Here is a 16,460-nt window from a genome sequence, read left to right as displayed (position 1 = left end):
TGTGGGGCAGCGGGTGTTTCTTAGTTCTGCACTCTGACGTTTCATGGATTGGATATTATTGCTGAAGAGATGCAATCTGGCTCAAAATGTCTGGTAAATCACGACACAACTCTTGTAAATTCGTGCCTTAAACTGCAGCATATAATGTTTATGTTGGTAGACACCTTACTGACCAGTGCCCGTAGTGGGTACTGTTGTTTACCAGTCGTGTTCCAGGGTTGAACATACTATTATTGTAGGGCAGTCCCACTGAAAAGTGCTGTAACTCTGTGCCCTAATGGTATAGCGTAACAACGGAGGAACCCAATAGACCCTTGGAGGCTTGGGCAATTCAAACAGTAGCAAGTAAAGGCGCCTACAAGGGATTTTGTTTACAAGAAAAAAATTCTCTAGTTTTGTCAAGGAGTTTCTCTACAGGTGAGTCTAATTAGATCACAAACCCAAGTTTTCAATTGAAACAATCAATAAATGAGTAAGAAAAGCACAAACACAGGAGTATCTTCTGTTGAATATACAAAAACATTTATATGTATTACTCGAATTAAAAAGGGAGTACAAAAGAACAATCGATTCTGCAATAAATCATGAAAGGAGGTAGAAAATACAATTAATCCTACAATTCATGAGCAAAACATCGATTCCAGTGGCATCAGAAATGACATATCTCCTAGTGAAAATAATGGTCAGTTGAACACATTAAGTGTTTTGGAAGTAGATGGTGGAGTCGACGTTTCGGTCTTAAGTGGCATCAGTCCGTCAGACCATCTTCAGGACAGTAGATATTGCATATGAAAAAAACCCTTTTCTTGCTGAATGGACTCAACATGATTGAATCCTTTTCGTGGGAGTAAGTTTCACACCGCTTGTATCAATAGCGGAGCTATCACTGATCTAATGATCAAGGTCAGTCCAGCACGATGGTGGCACTTTCACAGGGAAGTCGAATAACCTCCAGTTACAATATCTTGACAGTGACTATCAGTCAATACATTGTTCGGAAGCCGGCATCAGTTCGGAGGAAACAAAGGGGGGCGGGGGGAGGATATAGCGCCCTCCGGAGAAATGTTGGTATTGCCCATCAAAAGTGCAGCGGCCTACTGAAACATACTGCTACTTTCATTTTATGTATGACACCCTTCTTAAATATGCTGACACAGCATTATTAAAATTATAGCAGCTTTAATTAGAAGTAAAGGTACAGTTCCTGCCAAGATGCCCTGTTAGTCCTTTCCCAACTCTGCCCCTGTTAACCCATCCTTTCTTCGCCCTCTACTCTACTCACTGGGCAAGGTTCGTCCCCCATAGTGAATCTTTCCATATCCATCATCATGCAGTAGTCTTTCATAAAGCCCACCGGTGTTGTCTTAAGCATGGGTGCTGGAAAAGAACAACATCGTGACATACTACCCAATTGAAAGTATTCAACATAATGCAATCATTAGACCCAGTTTCAAACTTTTTACACAGCAAAGTCAAAGGTCGCACAACTACCTTTTTAAACTCTTCTGTCTTGCCCTAAACAGAACTAAGAATGAGTGAATGTAGTCTCTGAATGCGGATATAGAAGTACCAGACCACTTTTTTGGCCTACCTGTTGAGTATATTTTGTTTGAAGAACACCAAAATGTGCTCCGAAGGTAAACGAAGGAGGCACCTAGTGTGTTCAAACATGGAAAATGACCTGTGTTCAGATTGCCCCTGCCTCTCTCAACAGTAAAGCAGGTGCGAGCTGTACATAACTTTTCCAATTGGCTGCCCAACAGCCAATCCGAATGGTCCAACCATAGATACCTTTTCTGATAGGGTTCATTGTGTCCATTCAAAATTGCTTAAACAGCAGATGAATTCTGTAATTCTCATTGGACATGGTGGAATAAATTAGACTACACCATAAGCAAAGACTATCGGTCATGGAGTTGGTGAACCACAGTCACGTAGATGCTCATGACTGCTGTATGATGCTACACGTTTTACTTTTTTTAAATGTTGCTCAAGCCGAAATGGTTACCTGAAAGGATAGATTTGCCCTGGTTTTTTACACCACAAACAGAAAAAGAGTAATTCCAACTACCACTTCATATAGATTCCTTGAAGATTTAATCTATTGTTTCTGTCTTAAGCAGTTTCAGAAAGCTAGAAAATCCAGATTCCATTGTTCTTTCTCACTAGACCTAAAGATGGAACCACATTTCTATTTTTCATGCTGACATGTTCAGCTTTATATAGCATTTCTTGGTCATTATGTAAGCTGTAGGGGAATCAGTCTATATAATAAGATGTGCTTTGAGCTTTGAAAAAGAAACCCCACTGACTTATTAACGACCTGTTCTACAAAATGTCTGGCTGCCACATGGGCTCATTGAAATTATTATCCATCACTAAGGGCTGCCATGTAGCCACTTGATCTACTGTACACACTTAAAAAAAAAATGTTATAGCTTTGAATCTTACTCAGAGGAGGGGGGCATATTGCCCTTGTATTGTCAAAGCATTTCTTCTTTTAAGAACTTGGGTCCTGATATTGAGTTTAGTAAGGTGGGTTTTCCAGCCTTCATGTTGGCAGATTATCATCCTTTACCAGGGTGGTACTGATAAATACTCATTGGTATAGTCATTCCTCTAAGCCATTGAGGTTTCTCCACCAAAGTGGCTATATAGACAATTTACAAGGACCAAGAATTCCTTCACTGCTGGTAGGCGCTGGCCGGCAAGTGCAGACACTGTAAATGTACTCGCAAAGCATAGTGTTATTGTGTTCATACCTGTCTTTCTAATAGGCTGCTAATGCTTTCAAGCATGTTACAAACACTGTGTTTGACTTTCCTGAAAGTCCAAACAGTTTCCATGATAGTCTGCCACAGAATAAACTCTACCAGACAAGGGCCCCAATCATCATAGGTTAGTGCCAGACCTTGAAGAGCTGATGGAAGATCCGAAGCAGTCTCCACCGGCAGCATATTTACTACCTAGGCTATACTAGGAAGGAAAGTTACACCGCATTAGAGCCTGGCTCCGAATTTGCCATACATTTCAAGATTGCACTCCTACAAATCAGGCCATTTGTTGTTAGTCATCCCCAAGGATTTACTCCAAGCATGGTTTCTACTATGGGAGCATTTGCACAGATGAATTTGGGGAGGAAGTTAGTTGCATATTCATCAGCATCCTCTCATTTCCCAGTTTCTTTCTGAAGAATCATCTTGGGTATGTGTTTTTTCTCGCTCTGGTTACTCAATTCCTGGTCTTTGTGGCATGTGAAATTGAATGATTGTGCCTACTCTTCTCAGGTTGCACCTTACATGAAGCAAGTAATGTTTTCACTCTTTCAAGAGAATTGAAGTAGATGTGTTCACTTAAAAAAATCAGGAGTGGGGGCATGGCCAGCACTGGAGCAATGTGGTCTTAATCCGATAACCTTAAAACGAGTAATTTGTGGTGACACTGACCATATTCATGCTGGTCAATGCACCGGAGGCTGGGTGGAGGAGTGCCTCTTTTGATGCTGCTGCTGTGAACTGCTAGTTTTGCTGAGGGCGGCCTGGGCGCAGACCGCCAATAAAGTTAACAAGAACAGCCTGAGGGGTGTGTTCAGCCTCTTGCCTAAATGATGAATTTTATTTGGATTAATATGTGCAGAGCCCTAAGACGTTGATGCATTGTAGAAGACAACGCTCATGTCAGGGACGCTCTAAATGTATATCCCAACACATGAGCTTGCACTACAACCATGTTTATCAACCCCAGGAGGACAATAGAACGACAAAACAAGCACCATAATTACAATCTCTGCATACCCTCACAAGTGCTCATGGCAGAATATGAATGGAGCGAAGCCTCCGGTGCACCAGAGAGACATGCGATGAGGCATGAGGCACAGGGTCAAGACTAATTTGCATATAGCTGGGTCTGAACTGAGGTGGCGAAGTGAGCTAAAGAACGATGATGGATCAACCCAGATCTGTGACTGGGGGTGAGTGCCTGAAAAGTTTCAGATCTCCTTTTATCATCTCGTTGTGTTTGTTTCTCACTTGAAGCTGCCAAGCGAACTCCTAATGATCAGAGGGGAAAAATACCTGCAAATACCTGATGTCAAGGCCAACCCCCCTGTGGCTGCACCTGATGAAGGGTGGTGAAATTCGATGAGGTGGGCCAAATGCCCATTGTTGGTTTGCTGCAGGTGGCGAGGTGCACTGATGAAGAGACCTGTCACGCAAGCTAACAGAGCACATGAAAAGAAAATACTTGTTGAAGTCCTAGAGAGACCTTAAATCCTGCCGGTACACGAGAAACAAAGATAAACAGCAGCCACATGTGACCTGCATTGTCCCAACCAGGCTACCAAGTCCAGAGATGGCCAACTAGAAAAAAAGTGACCTCCACACTGCTCACCAAATAAGTACCTACTCACCTGCCTATCAGACAAGCAGGACAAACTGACCTCAATGCTGACCAAACAACTACATACTGTCAGAACAAAAGTGCAAGCCTCCCTGGGTGGTCTGTCCAGGGATATTAAAGCCATAGGAGACTGTGTGCGTAGCAACGAGGAGTCCATTGTACCTTTGCAGTCCAATGCAAAAGATGCTCAGACAAGGAAGATGAAAATTAAATGCAAAGACTCTTAAAACAGATCCAGCAGAGACAATATTTGCATATGCAATGCTAGAGATGCTAGAGAATCCATCAAAGGAACACATGTGGTAGCTGCAAGTGAGTTTTCAAGTAAGTGTAAGGTGAGCATGGCCCTCAAGGGATCCGCATTATGCATGCCCATAGAGTGGGCTGCCCCTTACTTGGACCTGGGGAAAAGCCCAAGAGACATAATAACAAAACAAAGTTCATCAGAGACTATGGATGAAATCCTCAGGGCAGCACGCCAGCAGGCAGCCATAGACTTCATGGAATGCACAATGCAGCTATGTCAGGATATCTCGCAGGCTACCCTAGCCAAGAGGCAGTCGCTATCTGATGACACAGCTGAGCTCAGAAATAGGCAGATCTGGTAAAGACACGGGCATTCCCATTTGCCCTAATTTGCACAATAAATTATACGCTCACTCAAGTCAGATTGGTGGAGGCGGGCAGGGGATTTCTTGGTCTGCTGGCTAGTAAGCATCTGACATTGAGCAAAAGAGATTATACAGTGCAATTGGGAGGAAGTGAACAGTGGGAAAAGAAGTCCCACAAACCAGGAGAGGAGGAAGGGACAAGGCACCCCCCAGGTGATTGAACAGAGATGGATATGCCCAAGTGAGATGCCATCTGGTGTAAACCTGGACATAGTATGTTCTTTCTGTTGAAAGTTTTCATGTGATATGTGTGGATTGGGGGAAGGAAGTAGCTGTCTACAGGGGTGTTACATCTGGCACATCGTTGTTACACTCCTGCATGGAAATGGTTGTGTTTTTTTATTTCTGTTTGTGCTATAGGTGGTGAGTGAATGGGAGGAGGATTCCAGGGAACATTCCACATGACAGGGGTAACACACGTCAACCATCTTTAGGAAAACTGTTGCTTGCCAGATCCCCAGACCAGAAAGCCACCACTGATTCAAATATATCTAATGGTTAGACTCTTTTCCTGGAACATGCGGGGGTCTCAATTGTTCGATTAAAAGACACAAGGTATGGAGAGCAATCACGGGGGAACAAACCAATATCGTATGTGTCCGGCAATCACACTTCTTTATGAAAGCTACATGGCTGATATCACACAGAACTTATACCACACAGTTTCATGCTACATCTAAAATCAGAATAATGTGTGGCGTCATGATAGCCTTTCACATAGTGCTTTCTTTGGAAGTTTTGTAGGCACTCAGATACACGAAAAGGGAGATACATCACTATTTTAAGTAAACTGAACATGCGGGATTTCTCCCTAGTGGTGACATCCGCGACAAACTTGCAGCAGGAACCCCACCTTCTTCAACTTTTAGATATTGTCAGTGACAGAGCATATCGTGAAGTGATTTGGGTGGGTGACTTTAACCTCGTCTACAATCTAGACCTAGACCACTACCCATTAGACAGATACTCAGCACAGCAAATTTGGTTCGGAATAAGAGTACACTACTAGTCCAGATGGTTCAAATTGAGATCTGTTTCATAACTATCTTAGACCACACACCCATATTATGTGGCTTTCACATACAGGACTCACATAGGCTTAAAAACGCACGCTGGTTTGATTCATGGACTTAAAAGATAACCTATACAAATAAGAGATAAAAGAGCAAATTCAAGATTACTTCGAGCTTAATCAATCAGACACAACTCTGACCCATGTAATTTGGGATGCTTTCAAGCTGTTCCTTGAGGCAAGGTGATATCGATAAGACCACAGCGGAGGCTCAACTGGTCACTCATCAAAACCAAGTTAGAAGAGGAACTTAGAGCCAAAGAACTCAAGTATGGAGAACAGGAACCCTCTCAAGAGTGACAAAGCTCAGGTGTCCAAAACATTAATTATTGACAGAATGAGCACTAAAAGAGCGCAACTGAGATTAAAACAAAAGTTTTATGAAAAAGGTAATAAGGCTATGGGACACTCGACTGCGCCTATCTAAGATATTCTCCAGCATAGCAAATGTACAGTTACAGAATGGCTCTGAATTCAAAACACAAACGGCTAAACAATGTGCATTCCAGGCATTGTACGTGGATCTATACAGTAGCCAACGCCCTGAGACATAGAATCTCTAACATTTTGGAGTCCATACAGTTACCCACCACACCACAAGCAATGAGAGATGACCTGGAAAAACCTCCCTTCTGACAATGTGCCCAGCCCTGACATGCTCACAAATGTATTTTACAAAAGATTCTGTTCGCTGTTCACATCACATTCAACCTCTCTTTACAGCTCATTTAGTGAGTCAGGCTATCACTGACACTATTGGGAAGCAGACATAATCTTAGTACATAAGGTGGGGAAAATTAGAGAAATGTCTTACAGACCCATATTGCTACTTAAAGTGGACTTCATGATGTGGATACGAAAGTGCTAGCTAACATATTGGAGGTATGTATGCTCTACCTGGTAGATACCTACTAATCGGGGTTTTCTAGAACTAGGCAGATGTTTGATAACATTAAATGGGTCCTGCACCTCATTGAAGAATCCAATAGTTGATCTATTACGTCGCTAATCCTCATGGTCGACTGGCTGGAATGGACATTTCTGCAGCAAGTACTGGAAAAATATCAGACTGGGCCTCAATACGAAGCGTATATATGGGCAGGTTACATGGCATCACTGGCGAGAGTTGTAGTTAATGGGGAAAACAGAGAACTTTTGCCTCTACAGGTATGCCACAGTGTGCCCGTTGTCCTCCTTATTACTTGGCTCTGGCTCAACTCATTGTACAAACTCCAGGGGTTAGCGGTATGGATTTCGGAAGTCTCTCGCATAAGATAGTCCGATTTGCCGATGATATTCTTTTAACGGTGACGAAACTCAAAACTTCCATACCCACGGCAACTACACACCACACAACGCTTTGGAGCAGCGTCAGGCATTTAAGTCAACTTCACTAAATTGGAAATGAAGGGTATCCAGATGAGCCAGTCACTCAAAAATAAGCTTGAGTCCCTGTCCTCTTTTTAGTGGGCGAGGGGCAGTACCAAATATTCAGGCATCCAGATAACCAGGTCTTCAGTGCCTTCCTGAAGGTGTTCACGGAGGGGGCTTGTCTGGTGTCGATGGGGAGCTCGTTCTAGGTCTTGGCCGCGATGTAGGAGAAGGATCTTCCCCCTGCCCTGGCTCTGCGGATGCATGTGGTCTCGGCGAGGAGGAGGTTGGTGGACCGGAGATCGCTTTTGGACCCTTGGAGGGTGATTCTGTCATTGAGGTATTTGTAGGCGTGGGTGAGTATCTTGAAAGTGACTCTTTTCTCGACGGGGAGCCAGTGGAGCTTGCATAGGTGTTGGCTGATGTGTTCATCTCGAGGGACCCCGAGGACGAGTCTGGCAGCGGTGTTCTGTATTGTCTGGAGCTTGGGAGTAGGGACTTGTTGATGCCGGCGTAGAGGGCGTTTCCATTGTCCAGCCTGCTAGTGATGAGTGTGTGGGTTACGGTCTTCTTTGCTTTGGGGGATCCATTTGAAGGTCTTACAGAGGATGTGGAGGGCGTTGAAGCAGCTGGAGGTGACGGCATTGACCTGATGGTTCATGGAGAGGGAAGAGTCGAGAATGATGACGAGGTTCTTGGTGTGCTCTGTGGTGGTCGGGATCTGCGAGCCCGGTGGGCCACCAGGTGTTCCATGCCGAGGGGGTGGTTCCGAGGACGAGGACTTTTGTTTTCATGGATTTGAGTTTTAGACAGCTGTTATTCATCCAGGCTGCAACGTCTTGCATTCCTTTCTGGAAGTTGAGTCTGGTTGTGGTGGGTTCCTTGGTGAGGAAGAGGATGAGCTGGGTGTCGTCAGCGTAGGAGAAAATGCTGAGGCCGTGCCGTCGAACGATGGCGGCGAGGGTGGCCATGTAGACGTTGAAGAGGGTAGGGCTGAGTGATCATCCCTATGGGACTCCGCAGTTGATTTCGGTGGATTGGTAGAGATTGCTGTGTTCCTTCAGCTTCTTCCATTAGCAGTCCTCAAACAAGACCTAGTTTACCTGCAAACAGCTTGTGATAGGTTCATATTGAAAGGACGCAGACCTCAAATCTCATGCAGGGTCGTGCACAGTAGGTTGCAGTCAGGAGGATGGTCAGTCCAACCTAACATTTAAAAGTACTATGTCGTTGATTAAGGGTAGTCTTTGAGTGGTACCTCAGGTAAACAGAGAAGTAATAGGCCTTCATTAAATGGAATATATTGGGTAGGCCCTATGGGAGGTGTTATTGCTGGCTCGTCAAGCAAGACCAGCTGTGGCATACATTTCAGACTTAATCAGACCTACCATGGAGGTATGTGATACACAAACCAAAACTGAGGGACTCCCTCCCTTCCCATCGCCTTTCACTCCTTTAGGTGGTAAACCCAACTTCAGCCCAGCCCTGGATGAGAAACAATTTGCAACTTGGCGATTGGAACACTGTACAATGCTGAAGGACCTGTTTCAAAAGCAGAGGACTACATTGTGCCAGCTGTGCTAACAAGATTTTGGGATTGGGGGCGGGACGAGTCACAGCTATTTCCAATTTAAGCATTAGGCTTCACCCCCTCCCATAACTAGGAAATGGGAACCAGGGTTAACATTGAGTTTGAAAAGCTCTCTACAAGTATCGTACCACAAAAGTCCTGGTGTTGTCTATTTATGCTACACTCACAACTATCCCATACACTCCCAAATGGCCTTACGTGCAACAATGAGGATAAGAGATCATACAAGAAGAATGTCATGGATTTAAGGGATGATATTCCTAAAACCACTAGCAGTGCGCAGGGTAGGGAAACATGGTGTAAAATTATGTTTAATTGGTATCAGACACCAAGAAAACTCTAGTGCATGTTCCCACACTATGACGACAAATGTTGGAGAGGGTGTGGTATGAAGAGCACAATGGTGCATATTTAGTGGTCTTGCCCAAATATCAAATTGTACTGGAACGATGTACTAAATCACAAAAAGAAGGTGGCTTGGTTTCCAATTCCCCAAGACCCCCTGGTTACGATCCTGGGCCTTTGGTCGACACAATCGGAAGGCCTTGCATTAAAAGAATGAACAGTCATTTCACAAACTCGATTGGAAACGAAACAGAAATTAGCAACTGAGTGGAAGAAACCAATGGCATCAGACATCACGCAGTGGTCCAGAAGACTCTGGTCCCAAATGGTCATGGAAATGATCATACAAGACCTGTCAACATTCAGAAAAGATTTGAGGGCCACATGGGCATGGAAGCTCCTGGTGGATTACTTTCAATATGACCACTGAACATTGTCTTGTCCTAGAACCCTTTGGGCATTGAGACTAAATTGGAACTCACAAACTTTGTGATGTTGAGTTCCCCATAATGAGATGTTAACCTAACTGAGATTGGCCATTTGTTTGTAGCTGTGGCAAGGCTTCTGTCTTTTTTGTGCTTCTGAATGTGTTGTGTTGCTCTTGGTGTTGCGGGTTGGTGGGGGATGAATAAATGTTCTTCTTAGTTTATGTGCTTAAGTGAGTAACAGAGCATTATATAGCTCTGCCATTGTTCTGTTATGAAAATAAGAATAAAAAGATTTTATAAAAACATGCAAATATTTTGGCAGCATGAACACCTATTTATCACAATTTGCTTCATGCTTCAGCACAGTAGATGGGAGTCGGTCTTCCGATCAGTCTTTGTTCTCCAACTTGGATTGTTCTTTTGGTCTGTCCTGGATCTTTTCAAATTACATTTCCTGATTTTGCCTCCTACTACTCGAAAGCAGCTTGGTGCCTTTATTGTGGGGTTCCCATTATATGAATTACTGATGTTACTCCTCTGCCTAGTACGACTGACCTCTCACCTGAAGATGCTTATTCTATTGCCATGATCAATAATAGATTAAAGAGCATTGGATTACTGCCCCAAGCTCCATGCAGACAAGATGGAAGTAGTAGGCTTTGGCAAAGACAAATTGATATGGAACTCTTGCTGGTGGGTTGCCGAACACGAACCCACACCCCTCCCAGCAACCCACACAAAGAACCTCAAAATAGTAATCGACAAACAACTCACAAAGCCTGGCCCAGTGAACTTAGTCTACATCTCCTGCTTTCACACACTCAAGATGCTCAAGAAAATTTTCTAAAGGCTCACTGCCCAAACTTGCAGAACCATCACCCAAGCCCTCATTACCAGCAAGCTGGACTACAGCAATGCACTTTATGCCAGATTCAACGCTTTACTGATCAGAAGACTGCACACCATACAGAGCTCAGCGGCCAGGCTCTCCCTCAACCTTTTACCCCGCATTCTCATCATCCTGCACCTCAAACGGCTCCACTGGCTTCAATCCACAAATGCAAGAAACTGAAGCCTGGAGCTTGCTGCCCTTACAGCTCCTGCCTCAATGCCAGGATATCCTCCCAAGTGAGTTGTCTGCTATTCAAACACACATTACATAGCAAAACATAAGATAACATTGACAACCCCACTGTACTCTGGGCACAAGTGGTGTAACGAAGCTTGAGGGAGGCTGGGCCCCAGTACAAAGTGCATGGAGGCCCCCCGGACTAAGTCAGGAGCTCTCAGGCCAGGGGCTCGCTGCCCATGCACAGTGCCGAGGGGGCCCCCTGTAACTAGGTACCCCCCACTCCACCGGGGCTGTGGGGGCTAATATTTTACACCAATACCAGGCACTCACATCCTTCTGACTTCAGCTCCATTTCGTATTAGTGATGGTCCTTACACTGTCAGGGGTCTGGGCAAATTAGATCTCTTCCGGAAATGAAAGTGTGGGGAAGTAGGAGGAGTTCATCTCGAGACATGAGCTTGTCATTCTTGCTTTGCATGCATGTAAATGCAACTAGTTTCTTAATTGGTTTTCTGATTTTATATCTCTCTTCCTGTTGATTTATGACTTCCAGGCTCAGATGAAGAGGCTTTCACTTTCCAGCAAAGCGACGTATGTGATTACAGGGACGAGCGGAAGGAACACAGCATCTTCACTCGAGCTGGTTCTCTCTCAAGGAACTCCATCTCCAAGCGACCAGTCAAGATGGCGCACAAGGGGTCACAGACAGAGGGGCTCATTGCAATGTCTGATAAAGTTGTGTCTTCCACTCCACTTGGACAAGAAATGGACTACAGTCCACAGGGCTCCGCACGTGATGCCCTCCAGGGCCGACTTAAACTGCTGGAAAAGGTAAGAACTATAGGCCTCAAGTTGTAGGGGCCTGAGGGGCTTGGGCTCCTACAGTAATTTACAGTAAGGGCATGTTGCGCGAGGTCTGGGCACGAGCCAGCAGTGTACCTCATTCTTGGGGTCTAAAGAGGGAGGGCCTGTGGATGGAACATGTGACACAGACACAAATGAATCTTGTCTCAGAAGCCAAAAGTTGTTGCCAGGAGCCAACTGCTTTTTGAGAGACCTTGTTAAACTTGTCATCTGGATTGATTCGCAAAGTGAAAGGATGCTGGAGAGACATGCATATGGCTGCAGCTGAGAGACATCTCTCACTCTTGAAAGAAAGTTTTACCAAAACGTAATCAGTTCAAATAAATCCGTGCATCTATTTCACTCGTTCAGAATAGCCATTTTAGAATTTCCCTTTGTTTTAAACTTTCACTTTATGTCATTTCTAAGCTCCATCGCATCGCAATTTGTGAAAAACATACACATCCATTTGCAAAAGACAAAATTATTTTTAAATGTTCTTTCCACATGTCTCTGATTAATTTTGAGTAGATTTGTCATTTTTAGGTCTCGCCTACGCAGCGCGCATGAGCTACATAGGAGACCTTTAGCTGTCGTGCAGCTCTTTTTCAAAGCACATACTCGTGCATGTGGGGCCTGTAGGAAGGTGGATATCTGACTATGGTTACCCCCAGATTTTTGCCTAGTGTCTAGCTGGTTTTTCGACTTAGTTGGCCTGAGATCCTGCTATTCAGGATCTCAGCCTGGCTGTTCTCTCTTTAAAATGGACTCCATGTACCCTAGGTACATACCCAATTGGTTGGATCACCCTGTCAGCCCCTGTACCAGTGTACACTAGGTACCCAGGGCATTGGTGTACCCAAGGCCTGCCAAGGGCTGAAGCATGTATTATGCCACCCCAGGCTTGGCCTAACAATTTGACACAACTGGCTGATCACTCCGCTGGGGTAAGTTGGTGTAATCACCTCTTACTTAGGTGTAGTATACCTATACCTAACCTTAAATGGGACACCTGGTAACCTATAAGTCACTCCTATGGCAGGCCTTAACAATCCTGAAGGCAGAGTGCTTGGTTCCATGTGAGATGGTGCTCTGGCATGAGCTGAGCCTGTCTGCAGTGGTCGGAACAACTTCCTTCTACTGTTTCCAGATATCGTCATACCATATACTCTTAAGTGCATTATGAACCTCGCGGTTAAATGCTACCTTTGGTTTGGCTTTATCAAAACATGTCGAGTAAGGTGTCATACGAATTGGAATACTAACCCCTCGCCAATTCTGGCGACGGGGTTAGCATTCCACCCTTCTAGAGGGACACGACATGTACAGTACCTGAAACCCGGGTAAAATCAGACATAGCCTCAGCTCCACAACATGGATGCTGCCACCCCAGACACAAGTCTGCCCTCCTGCTGCTGGGAGTCCTTCCAGCTTGGGAGGTGTGGACAAAGGGTTTCCTGCCAGGGGAGGTGCGTGCACCACCCCAGACAGGATTTTGTGTATTGGTCAGGTAGGGCTTGAAAGAAACCAGACATGCCTGTGGCTCACAAGGAGCCTCGGTGCATATGCCAGTTCAAACCGGTCCTGGGGCACACCAGTCCCGGGCCTGGGGCGAGCTGGACAAAGGATTGGGGGTGTAACCACCCCCCTTCCTGGTCCCACCCATAGGGAGGGACCTAGCAGGTAGTCCGGCCCCTAGAATCCGCTTAAAGGTAGGAGCTGTGTCCTAAGACTTCAGACATCCTGGAATCAACTTAAAACTAAGAAGAAGACGGGAACTTCGACGCTCTGCTGCACAGAGGACTGAAGCCAATCTCCCCTGTGGTCAGGGAGTGACCACCTTGCTAACGCAAGCACCATCCAGCGAATCAACGTCTGCTTTGCCGCCGCCTCCCGCCGGAGCCCGAGCCCAGAGACTGACAAGACCTGGACCTCCAGACCTCTCACCGCCCGATCCACAGTCCCTGAAAAGAGGAGACCCGTGGAGGCACCGAGACACGTGGAGCCAGCCATCTTGAAACGACTACGACAAGCTGACCAGTGCAACAACCGAGGCTCCCTCCAAGTTGTGCTTTGGGTCCTGAGAAGCCCAACCCTCGAGCAGCATCTGCACCAAAGGTGAGCCCTCCAGCATCTCCACGATCTGCGTGGGGCCCTTCTGCATTTTGCCACTCGACGCGCCTAACCGGTTGCTGGCCCGCTGGCTAGTGGCCATCTCGGCGACTTGATCGAAGCAAACAAGCCTTGGCAAAAGCAATTGTTGTGGGCAAGGAGTTTAAGCTGATGGTTCTGACCAGCAAGGTCAGAGGAACTGCTCCTTTGGAGGGGAGCAAGGGCCAGTCTGGAGCAACCAGACCAGCGGTGTTTGTCGTAGATTTCGTCGCCAAGATGGCCACTAGCCAGCGGGCCAGCAACCGGTTAGGCGCGTCGAGTGGCAAAATGCAGAAGGGCCCCACGCAGATCGTGGAGATGCTGGAGGGCTCACCTTTGGTGCAGATGCTGCTCGAGGGTTGGGCTTCTCAGGACCCAAAGCACAACTTGGAGGGAGCCTCGGTTGTTGCACTGGTCAGCTTGTCGTAGTCGTTTCAAGATGGCTGGCTCCACGTGTCTCGGTGCCTCCACGGGTCTCCTCTTTTCAGGGACTGTGGATCGGGCGGTGAGAGGTCTGGAGGTCCAGGTCTTGTCAGTCTCTGGGCTCGGGCTCCGGCGGGAGGCGGCGGCAAAGCAGACGTTGATTCGCTGGATGGTGCTTGCGTTAGCAAGGTGGTCACTCCCTGACCACAGGGGAGATTGGCTTCAGTCCTCTGTGCAGCAGAGCGTCGAAGTTCCCGTCTTCTTCTTAGTTTTAAGTTGATTCCAGGATGTCTGAAGTCTTAGGACACAGCTCCTACCTTTAAGCGGATTCTAGGGGCCGGACTACCTGCTAGGTCCCTCCCTATGGGTGGGACCAGGAAGGGGGGTGGTTACACCCCCAATCCTTTGTCCAGCTCGCCCCAGGCCCGGGACTGGTGTGCCCCAGGACCGGTTTGAACTGGCATATGCACCGAGGCTCCTTGTGAGCCACAGGCATGTCTGGTTTCTTTCAAGCCCTACCTGACCAATACACAAAATCCTGTCTGGGGTGGTGCACGCACCTCCCCTGGCAGGAAACCCTTTGTCCACACCTCCCAAGCTGGAAGGACTCCCAGCAGCAGGAGGGCAGACTTGTGTCTGGGGTGGCAGCATCCATGTTGTGGAGCTGAGGCTATGTCTGATTTTACCCGGGTTTCAGGTACTGTACATGTCGTGTCCCTCTAGAAGGGTGGAATGCTAACCCCGTCGCCAGAATTGGCGAGGGGTTAGTATTCCAATTCGTATGACACCTTACTCGACATGTTTTGATAAAGCCAAACCAAAGGTAGCATTTAACCGCGAGGTTCATAATGCACTTAAGAGTTTATGGTATGACGATATCTGGAAACAGTAGAAGGAAGTTGTTCCGACCACTGCAGACAGGCTCAGCTCATGCCAGAGCACCATCTCACATGGAACCAAGCACTCTGCCTTCAGGATTGTTAAGGCCTGCCATAGGAGTGACTTATAGGTTACCAGGTGTCCCATTTAAGGTTAGGTATAGGTATACTACACCTAAGTAAGAGGTGATTACACCAACTTACCCCAGCGGAGTGATCAGCCAGTTGTGTCAAATTGTTAGGCCAAGCCTGGGGTGGCATAATACATGCTTCAGCCCTTGGCAGGCCTTGGGTACACCAATGCCCTGGGTACCTAGTGTACACTGGTACAGGGGCTGACAGGGTGATCCAACCAATTGGGTATGTACCTAGGGTACATGGAGTCCATTTTAAAGAGAGAACAGCCAGGCTGAGATCCTGAATAGCAGGATCTCAGGCCAACTAAGTCGAAAAACCAGCTAGACACTAGGCAAAAATCTGGGGGTAACCATAGTCAGATATCCACCTTCCTACAGGGCCCTACGCCTTGCGGGAGTGCGCAGCGGCTCACCACAAGCACGAGTATGTGCTTTGAAAATTAGCAGACTGCTCTCCCAAGCGCGCACTTCTCTCCCGGCCACTTACTGTTTGCTCGTGCTCCTTATTTAACTTTAAGCGCGAGGCACGCACGCTTGTGTTTAACTTGTTAAAATCTGGTCACCCTACAAACATCTAACCGCCCGCGTTGCTCTCTTTCTCTTCTGCCCCTTGTTCCATCTCGTGCCCTTGCACCGCAACCCAGCCTCTCTTTGTATTTCTCTCCTTCGTGCTCTTTCTCCCCTACCAAATACCCCCTTCTCCTACTTACTAAGCCAGTCATCCTGTCTTCAGGTTGGAATGGAAATTAAAACCCTGGGCAAGCATATTAATAATGAAGATAGCTATGTGGGTTGAGCGCCGGCCACACAGTGCATGCTAGTGAAACCGACCTCCTCCCACAGCACCATCCTGTGCTTGGAGCGCGCTATGTTGCAGTAATGAGCGAGGCTGTGTTGCAGTAATATGCGACATCGCTAAATACTTATATGGTCCCAAAGGCGAGACCAATGGCATTGCCATTTTTAGTGACAACCTACGAAATCATCAGCTCTTCAGTACTACTGATATTAGCAGTCTACAGCCCGCAAAGACATTCGGAGGCTGGGAGATCTGTGGAGAAATGGAGACCGTCACAGTTA

General features: G+C 46.5%; 1 protein-coding gene across 3 annotated transcripts in view; it reads left to right on the top strand.

The window, feature by feature from the left end:
* The window catches only part of LOC146798000 (RAS guanyl-releasing protein 1-like), a 340,732-nt gene that overhangs the window by 276,921 nt on the left and 47,351 nt on the right, over positions 1-16,460 (top strand). For all 3 annotated transcript variants that reach the window (XM_085625228.1, XM_085625230.1, XM_085625229.1), the window contains exon 16: positions 11,502-11,779. In XM_085625228.1, coding sequence (XP_085481354.1) covers positions 11,502-11,779 — 278 coding nt within the window. The remainder of the gene's footprint in view (positions 1-11,501; positions 11,780-16,460) is intronic.

The sequence above is a fragment of the Triturus cristatus genome, chromosome 9 (assembly GCF_964204655.1).
Source record: "Triturus cristatus chromosome 9, aTriCri1.1, whole genome shotgun sequence".
Classification (NCBI taxonomy): Eukaryota; Metazoa; Chordata; class Amphibia; order Caudata; family Salamandridae; genus Triturus; species Triturus cristatus.
The sequence above is the reverse complement of the archived record's forward strand: the minus strand, read 5'-3'. Positions and strand labels throughout refer to the sequence as shown.